Source organism: Sturnira hondurensis, unplaced genomic scaffold, assembly GCF_014824575.4.
Source record: "Sturnira hondurensis isolate 20B ecotype Veracruz unplaced genomic scaffold, ASM1482457v3 Scaffold0009719, whole genome shotgun sequence".
Classification (NCBI taxonomy): Eukaryota; Metazoa; Chordata; class Mammalia; order Chiroptera; family Phyllostomidae; genus Sturnira; species Sturnira hondurensis.
The window spans coordinates 13,421,703-13,431,144 of record NW_028082350.1 but is presented as its reverse complement, the minus strand read 5'-3'; the positions used below and the strand labels follow the sequence as shown (position 1 = coordinate 13,431,144).

At 53.0% G+C, this 9,442-nt stretch overlaps 1 protein-coding gene across 1 annotated transcript in view; it reads right to left on the bottom strand.

Annotated features, from left to right (window-relative positions):
- Window positions 1–2,681: 2,681 nt before the first annotated feature.
- FOXO1 (forkhead box O1) overlaps window positions 2,682–9,442 on the bottom strand; it is an 84,363-nt gene continuing 77,602 nt past the window's right edge. The window contains exons 2-3 of the mRNA XM_037057607.1: window positions 6,350–7,705; window positions 2,682–5,866 (exon numbers count right to left, since the gene is read on the bottom strand). Coding sequence (XP_036913502.1) covers window positions 6,368–7,705 — 1,338 coding nt within the window. The 3' untranslated portion in view covers window positions 2,682–5,866; window positions 6,350–6,367. The remainder of the gene's footprint in view (window positions 5,867–6,349; window positions 7,706–9,442) is intronic.

Sequence of the window (9,442 nt, the reverse complement as noted above, 5' to 3'; positions counted from 1 at the left end):
GGAATCCCTCGAGAGCAGACAGCAGTTAAAATGTAGGGCACTAGGTTGAGTCCAGTCTTGCATATTTACCACCTTTGTTTTTTTTTATGTAACTTATTGAATAGGAAGTTTATCTAATGCAATTGTAAATAATGCCAGCATTTAAAAGTGGCTCACGAAATTGCTTCAGATTTAACAATCAGCTCCTATGAACTGGCCAACTAGGTGCGACCCCCTCCCCCGTATCTGACGCATCCGCCGAAAAGGGCACATGGACTCGGCGTTCTCCACAGCCCGCTGGGTGAACACGACGAGGGGGAGTCATCTAAAAGGTCCCTCAGTTTTCCTAGGGTGAGTCCACGAAGACCTTCTCAGGAAACAAGTATCACAGCTGGTGAGTACTGGGCGTAGGGGTGGGCGGCGGGGAGGGCGGCAGAAGTAGGTACAGTTTGTTGTGTAACGTTGAGTCTTGTATGGTTTTATTTGTATTCCAACTGCGAACCTCCTCTTGCCCACCCCTGTACACCAGGTTCACAACTGACTGGATCCGTGCAGAGCACCGAGGCCTGCGGACTCCCGGAACTTGGGGCTGGCCGACCCTTTACATGCTCCCAGGCTCCGGGGACCTGCCTGCGGTGAGAATGCAGAATGATGTGAGCAAACTGGGCGGCCTTCGCGCATGTCCTGCAGGGAAAGGCTGACTGTCCAGAGGGCCCCCTGGGAAGGCGACAAATCCCCAAGGGCTACTATTACCTGTGCTGGCACTAACCCGTCTGTACACAGGAAACCATGCGCAGACGTTACCTCACCCTCTAATCTCACATCTAACCAGGTAACCGAAGTTACCCTCGGCTTCCCTCGTCTGGGACAAAATCGTGGCCCCAAAAGTCAGCACAACTCACCGCTTTGCTGACACCCCAGGCGTCCCTGTGCCCAGCATGGACCTAGCAGTGGACACCTTGGGCTTTTCTGGAACTGTGAGCCCTATTCGAAGCAGCTGTCTCCGCTGAGATGACCCTGCTTGGGCGGTTTCAGCACTGTGACAAGCTGAAGAACATCCAGCAGGGTCTCTAGCAAGGAGAATCCCATGTGCCTCCTAGGAATTCTGCAAGTTGCCCATCTGGAACTGGAGTCCATGGGAAGGAGACGTAGATAATGAAAAACGAGAGCTCCTAAAGTTTCCCTCTGTTGCTGGGGAAGGTGAGTCTTGATTTTCCCCCTGGTGGCTCCCAGTACAAAAAAGACTTTCACTTTGGAAAGACATAAACTTGATAAAGGCACCAAAGCCAAGATATTTCATTTAGCCTTTGAGCGCAGGGGATGCTGGGAGGGGGAAGACGGCGGCCTGCCACCGTAGGGCTAAAAAAACGGACCCGATCTCCTTTCTTCGTGTTTCAGTAGCAGGTGAGCCTCTTGTCAGCGTGGAGCTTCCTCCTGCCCTCTGGCCGTGCTGCAAAGTGAGGGGGCCACCCGGAAAGCCACCCGATCTCTTGGAACAGCCTCCCCAGTGTCCAACCATACCAACCAGTCTAAGTTTAACCAGCACCATCCACGTGAGGTCAACTCCAACATGGAGAACCAATAGCCAAGGACAAGTCCTGCTGTGCAGGAGGTTCGCAGGTCCAGGGGCGATCCTAGGCCAACCTCCCGACGCCACCTTGGTGCTCTGGTCCCTTGGCACCGGTCCAAGGAAGGGATGCTACCCCTCTCCCTGAAGCCCCTCCCATGGGCTCTACCAGGGACACCTTCCTGCTTCGAGGGAAACCTTGGAAAGTGACCTCCGAAAAGGGCATCAGAAGCATCGTTTTATGTATACACAGAGGGCTACGAGAGGAGCCTGCTGGTCTGAGTTCTGGCGGCACCATCCAGGGGTTTTTCTGCACTTGGCCTCAGTCAGTAGTTTCTGAAGGGATGGGCCCCAGAAGCTGGAAGGGGCTGGTTTTATCAGTCCTACACTCTGCTCTATCGTGTCTTTCAAAGAAAGGGTCCTGTTGCTGGACAGGCTGAGTGGAGGTGGGGGAACTGGAGAGCTGAACTCATCTTCTGGAGTCTAAACTGATAAACGTGAGAATAACCTATTTCCTTGTGGCTACTCTGACCCCTTCGGACATGGCCTTGGTAGGTAATGGGCTGAGAAGCAAAGAGACTAGATGTCGCCCTGGTTTAAACATGTATTTTAACCTTCATTCATTGATCCTAGCTCATTTCTGGGGCCTTTTGGGAAACGGCAAATACACAACACCTCCGATCTACAGCCACTGAAAACGAGGACTCCTCCTTCAGAAAGGTGTGTGAAGGGCCGGCAGAGGCCCGAGTGGCCTTGGAGACCACCCCACACCCCCCGGGGCCTGCTCAGTGACCTCCCAGCCAGAACCCTCCTAACTCACCCTTCCGGTGCTTTGGCCTTTGCACTGCCTGTTCTGACACGAGACTGAGTGGCCCAGTGAGTACCACACGGAGTGGGGTTTCAGACCTTTGGAAGGGGCAGCGCCGCGCCCCCAGGTCGTCCATTGTCAGGGATGTCACTTGTCCGTAACTCTGGGGGACTGCGGTCTGGTGAGAGACTGCCCTCCAAAGGGAGCCCCAGGTTTCAATGAACCACAGCAGCGCGGCCGACAAGGCTTAACTCCTGTGACGGCGACACGTTCTTTTAAATCCTCATAAAGAGCTTATTCGGTACAATTAGAAAAGAGAGACACCAAACCATTTAAACATAATTTATGTACATTTATGGCTTTTACACAATAATAGCAAAGATTGTTCTTGTATCTGTAAGTACATCCGTGTCATCAGGCACTTCTCAGGGAGTACTGGAGCCGGGAAGGGGGACCTGTACTGTCACTGAGCTCCGGGAGCAGGACGCAGGAGGGCAGGACGGGCCCGGCCCGCCCCGGCCACACCGCCAGACCACACAGCGCCCCCAAGGAGGCGGCGTGGGGGCTTGCCCCGGCTTTGCCTGCCTAGATTCCACTGCGTTCTTCATTGAATGATGGCTCGCAAACTAAAAATCATGAGAGAAACTTCTCATTGAAAAACCTGTTATGCATGAAGCACTCTGAAGAGCTGACTGTAAAAATGCCGGGGGGGAAGGTAACAGCCCCAGTAGTGGAACGACCTGAACGGGATCCCTGCAGAGAACCTCTCCGCCTCAGGGACCCCCCTCGTCTCGGAGGCCCCTCCGATCTGCTGCCCCTGCAGCACAGCGCGCGCTGGTTAATGCAGACTGCGCCTGTCTGTCCTGGAAGAGACTTCCATGCCACGTATGACCTACGTACAGCCCACACGTCTATATTACAGAAACAACACTTTATATTTAAAATATCTGAAGAGCTCTATGATACAATATGCTTTTAATAACAGTACAAACCGGGGGGGAAAGAAATCAAACCAGGCTGCGTAGGTGATACCGTCTGCACATCTCACAAAGCAACCATGTACAACAAAACTGGGGTATTAATTACTCCAGGAAGTCAGTCTTCGTACAGAAAAAGAAATCAGAGGTCACATAATGTTTTCAAAATAGACAAGGGGCCTTCCACCGGAGTTCACTGTACCCCAGAGAGCTAGCTACCCAGGATTCATGTCAGGATTTCAACACGGAAAAGAAAAACTTGAAGGAAAAGAAGATACACAGACGTAGGAATAAGAAAGACCTCTAGCGGCCACACTGAAGCCGTAAGGTTCGGAGAGTGATGTTGGCTGTGGCTGTCTCTGAGGCTCGTGTGTAAGGGCATGGGATCGGGGGTCCCAGGGGCGCTTGTGGTCACAGAAACCGAGTCTTCGGCACCAAGGCCTGTCCCGTGGGCGGGAGGCACCACTGAGGGGATGGCGTTTCTCCAACCAGGTGTGCTCCAGAGCGGCCAGCGATGCAGACAGATGAACAAGTGTTTGACACCATAGGAGTTACGGTGGGAAGCTTACCACAGAGCCAGCCCCCAGGAGGAAATCTATCAAGGACACTTCTGTTCTTGTTAAACATGTAGAAAAAACTAAGCCAACAGAGATGCAATTCACAGATGAGACAAAGCAAATGCGGTTTGGGCTCAGCACACAGAAATCAGATCAGAGCCTTCTCAAGATGGCAAGAGGGACATTTTTGTTCAGCTGTTCTTTTTATTGTGCTGACTTTGGGCGTCCACATGACTTGAAAATAGCAAGGCTGCCAGTGGGACGCGAAGCCAATGAACTTGGTCTGTCAGTTACAGGTAAATGGAAAATATTACAACATAATGATCAGGATCATAGTTTAGGTTGTTAAAAGGCTAAGAAATTCTTAACTTATATATAGGCCTTTAAAATTCAAATATACAGCTTAGAGCTGGTTTGTTGATTTTCAGATGAATTGCCCAAGGTTTTCAACAAGCTCCTTGCCACTGGGCAGCTTCTACGCTCACGAGCACAGCGCAGCCTACTCATCACCGAAGTCCCGCTTCTAAACGCCCTTGGACGGACTCTCTAGCCCGCTACGTGTAATATGCAGACAGGAGGACAGAAGGAAAGAGGGGTGAGGTGTGGGGGCTGGCGGAAGCCTTCAAGGCAAGGCTATAAAAACCCACCTCCACCTGGACCCAAATAAGAGTGCAGAATTGCAAGGGGAAACTCCCAGTGAAGCTCGGCTTAAAGTGGTTGTTGGTGGGAAGGCCCATCTGGGAAAGGGGTCCTGCTTCTGGTGCAGGACTCCCCTCCCGCATGACAGACACCACCAGGCCTCCCGGGAGGAGCTGCAGGGACGAGAGGACGGGACGCTCCGTGGTGCGCTGAGTTCACGGGGAGATGGCAGATGTAATCCCTTTAAAATGCATACACAGAAACACACCAAGCTCTCCTAAATTTGAAACACAAAAATGTCCTTAACTATACATCCCTCTCCTGCCAAAACAGGGCCAGAAACATTGTGTAGGCAAGTACTAATTACAATGATTTTACGATTAGTCACGCACATCACCAAGCAGCATCCCCAAGTGTACAAACCAGTTAAGCACGTACAAAATTAGTACTAATCCAGTTAGAATACAAAATGAAAATTATGGATGCTGTCTCAAATATCTGGGAGTCTGTAAATTTACAGGCAGTATATTATATAACAAAGTAGACTCTAGTTTTAAGAAAACATTACAGTTCAGCATCTATTCCAAAAATGATCAAGTCCCAACAGTAACATCAAAAATCATTTATCTGGAAATTAGAACCATTCGCATGTTTGTACAAATTTGCAAATAACAAAATAAACAAACAAAAAAATAGAAAAGACCTGTACAAGGCTGGCATTTACTCTATTTTTTTCCCAGAGAGTCTGACAAGTCCGCTGGCTCAGCAGGTGGCTGAGAGGTGTTGGTTCTCGTGTGAGTGGCAAGGCCACGTCCGGAGCTGCACCGCGGGGGTGCCAGGCGGAGGGCTTGGTTCTCGGGGATTCGTCAGTTCGGCAGAACACAGGTAGGACGCACAGAAGTTTAACTTATTAAGGACACAAGACCATCACAGTATTACAAAAAAAAAAAGGAGTATAAACTTTCCTTGGACCGAATGGCTATTTAAAAAACAACACACACACATAGACAATTCTGTAGCTACTGCTTATATACAAAACTCGAGAGCACACCAGGATCCGCGGTCTGTTCTGCAGCCGCACAGTGCAGTGAGTTTGGCACTTGATTGTAATGGAATCGCCACCGGTTCGGCCCTTATCTGCGGCAGCACAGAGCCTGCGAACGCTGGGCAAACATCCTGCACAGGAAAAGTGTCTTCGCTGCCAAGTCTGACGAAAAGAAAAAAAAGTTTGTGTTCTTTTTTTTTTGAATCAAGAAAACGAAAAGGTGGGGTGACGGACATCTTTGGACTTCTTCTCAGTTCCTGCTGTCAGACAATCTGAAGAACTTTTAAATGCAGCCTAAGAGGAGAAAAAAACACACACGCCATAAAAACACAGCCAGAGTAAAGTCGCTTCAACGTCACACGTCAGAGTGACAGACCGGCACTGGCAGGAGGCAGCGCTCTCGCAAACAGCTCCGAAATCATTCGTGGGGGGATGGGAGCTTCCACTTTAAAAAACCCTTCAGCATTTGATTTCCATCACATGTCCTCATTTACTGAAGGGCTACTACAAAGATGCAGCCATCTAACTGTCAAAGAAAATCTTTAAAGCAGTTACAGCTCCACGTTTCAACTCAGAAGGAAGATGTGTAAGCTGTAACGCGGGTGGAGACTAAATAAGACAAGCTGGCTCCCAGCACGAGGCGGCAGCTGACACCCGAAGAGCCTAGTCGTGGGGGACACACACGGGTCAGGTGCCCCTCCCTTCATGCAGGTTTGCACCGCACGTCTCGGGTGATTATCGGGGTGATTATCGGGGTGATCATTGGGGTGATCTTACCTGCTCGCCGGCTCGCTCCTAGCCGGACACCCAGCTGTGCGTCGTCGTCTTGACGCTGTGCGGGAAGCTTTGGTTGGGCAGCACATTGTCGAAGTTAAAGTCCAGTGTGTCTCCGTCCATAAGGTCGTTCCGAATGATGGACTCCATGTCGCAGTCCAAGCGCTCGATGAACATGCCGTCCAAGTCACTCGGGAGCTTCTCCTGGTGGAGAATGCCCATCCTGCCGTAGCCGTTGCAGCTGCCCCCCGAGGAGTAGCCCCCCAGAGCGTTCATCTGCATGGCGTGGGGCAGAGGCACTTGCAAAGCGGTCTTCGCTGGGGCCAAGCGGTTCATGCCCGAGCTGTGGGGCATGGCGTTCACCGCATGGGGCAAGGCACGCCCATTGACCACGGACGCCGGCTGAGCGTGTCCCGGGTGGGTGTGAGAGCTGGGGTTCATCATTTTGTTATGAGATGCCTGGCTGCCATAGGCTGGCATGACAGAATTAGGGCCCATCAGCACATTCTGGCCGAGGACCCGGCTGTTAGGCTGGGCCACCCCGGGGTCAACAGTCGCCATGATGTCATTGTGGGGAGGAGAGTCAGAAGTTAGCAGCTCCTTTAAGAGCCCCGGTGCACAGTTATACTGGCTGATCCCGCCGTAGGCCGCTTTGCTGTCCGGAAGCGGCTGCATCGCCATCTGGGGCAAGGGGCTCATGCTGGACTGGCCGTAGGTGTACTTCTGGTAGTTCGGGCTCGGCGAGTTCAGGCTGGTGCTCGGCGGGGCGAACGAGTAGCACGGGGCCTGCTGCATCATGGTGCCCGGGGAGGACTGGGTGGAGGCGGTCAACGACGTCGGTGGCGAGAGGAGGTTGAGATTATCCAAGAGGTTCTCCATGTTCTCGGGACTGCTGATCTCCGACAGGCTGGGCAGAGTGGAAGCCATCTTCGCAGCGGACGGCGGGTACACCATCGGATGCACGTCCCCGTCTCCGAGATCGTCCTGTTCCGTCATGATGGGAGAGAGCCGCCCACTAATGGTGCTCGCGTTGGAGCTGGTTCGCGGGCGAAATGTACTCCAGTTATCAAAGTCGTCGTTGCTGTGAGAGCCCGGGCTGGCGGGCCACTTGGAGAACTGAGACCCTGGGCTGTCCCCGGCACCCTCCGAGCCAGGCTGGAGGGAGGCCTTCTTCTTGGCCGCCCGGCCTCGGCTCTTGGAGAATTTACTGTTGTTGTCCATGGACGCCGCTCTCCTCCGGGGGGACTTGCCACTCTTGCCCCCCTCGGGGTTGAGCATCCACCACGAACTCTTCCCAGTCCCTTCATTCTGCACGCGGATGAACTTGCTGTGCAGGGACAGATTGTGACGAATGGAATTCTGGAAAGCAAAACATCGTGTTAGATACACAGGGCTTCTCTGGCTCCCTGGGATTCCACCCCACACAGTCAGAGGGGCCCTGAACTCCCCATACCGGTGCGGGAGACAAAATTAATACACATTATTCAAAGCCTCTTTCCCGTCCCATCACCCCTAACACTGCACCAACTCTCTCCAGACAGCACGCATGCCGTTTGCTCAGGTGGGAAGTTCCGCGATGCTGGGCCCACACGGCGCAGACAGGCAAGGAGACAACACAGCACATGGTCTCGGTCAGAAATTAAAAGCCCGAAAACTCTAGGACTCAGATTCACTTATACCCTTAAACGTCAATTAGGCAAATATACACAAGTGAATAAGGAAAAACTGGGTCATTTATTTTTTAATTTAGAAAGCTGAAGTTCCCCCAGCAAAAGGAAAAAATTAAATTCAGGTGTTATTTGCCAGCACTCCCTCCCCCAAATCACCAGTGGTATGCACCAACTCGCCCACGGACACAGAGGTTACCCCCACCCAGGAGGGGAGAGGGTGACAGGTCCAGGACACAGGCGCCACCCTGCCAGTGCGGCTCCAGGGTTGTGCTGGGCTGTGAGAACCCCGGTAAATTCGTAGAGAAAAGTCAACCTTTTTTTTTTTTTTTTTTTAGCGTTCAGGTGGCTCTGCTATGCACGGTGCCATAACCTCACACAACTGCGTAGCCCCTACGTGCCTAAAGTTTCCTAACAGAGAGAGGCACGTAGCCGCGTGGGGCTATTGTACAATTCAATGAGGCACCGAGTTTGAAAGGCTCCACGGTGATGGACACATGGCAAGAGTCAGTGACAAGAATGTATTAGATCCCAACTTCGGGGACACACATGGCTAAGCCCCATTTCCTTCCTCCTATTCACTGGGATGCGTGTGCGTAGGAGCTTAGAGGTTCTGTGAACGCAAAGCCACAACTCTGAACATACACTGAAGAGGGCTGGGAACAGTCTCAAGTTCCAGCAGAAGCAGCAAAAGCACGCTGCCCTCAAGGAAGCCTTGATATGACCCGCCCCCCACGCAGAGCCTCTGGGACTCATGGGGAAGCAGTGAGCCCCTGAGACAGAGGGCCTTGTCTCGAAGGTCCCCCACACACAGGGCAGGGGACGTGGGACTGCCCCCACCCCCCCGCCCAGCCGCTCACTGAGCAGTGTCTGCAGTCAGGCCCTGAGACCCCAGGTCCAGGAGGGGGCTCTCTGGGATCCTGGGCCTCTGGGAGCAAGGCAGAGCGCATGCACAGCCCCACACTCCCCGGCTTCCTCTGCCAAGTGAGTGCAAGGCTCAGCTGGCCGACCCCCTGGACCCATTGCCCTTGTCCCCGACCACAGACAGGCTCTGGCTGGGTTTGTGGTCACCCAGGGACGCAGCCACAGCGCCCACATCCTCATGCCATCGACGTGCCAGTCGCTGCACCAGGAGAGAAGCTGTGCACAGCAGGACGGGGGTACTCCATGGAGACCCAACTGTCCCATTAAAAGGAGGGAGAAACAGAACAGGGGAGGGGCGGGATCTCACCTTCTGGAAGGATTTAAAGATTAGAGCGAGGCTGGACAGCCAAGGCTGAGAAATCCCCATTTCAAAACACCCTCTGACCCCCTGTACTGCATTCCACCAAGGGTTGCAACACGGCAGCCACGCCAGCCCTCGGCCAGGGCTCAGAGCAGGGGCCAGGCTGGGCCCTGAACAGGGTCTCCTGCCTGGATGTGGGCAGGT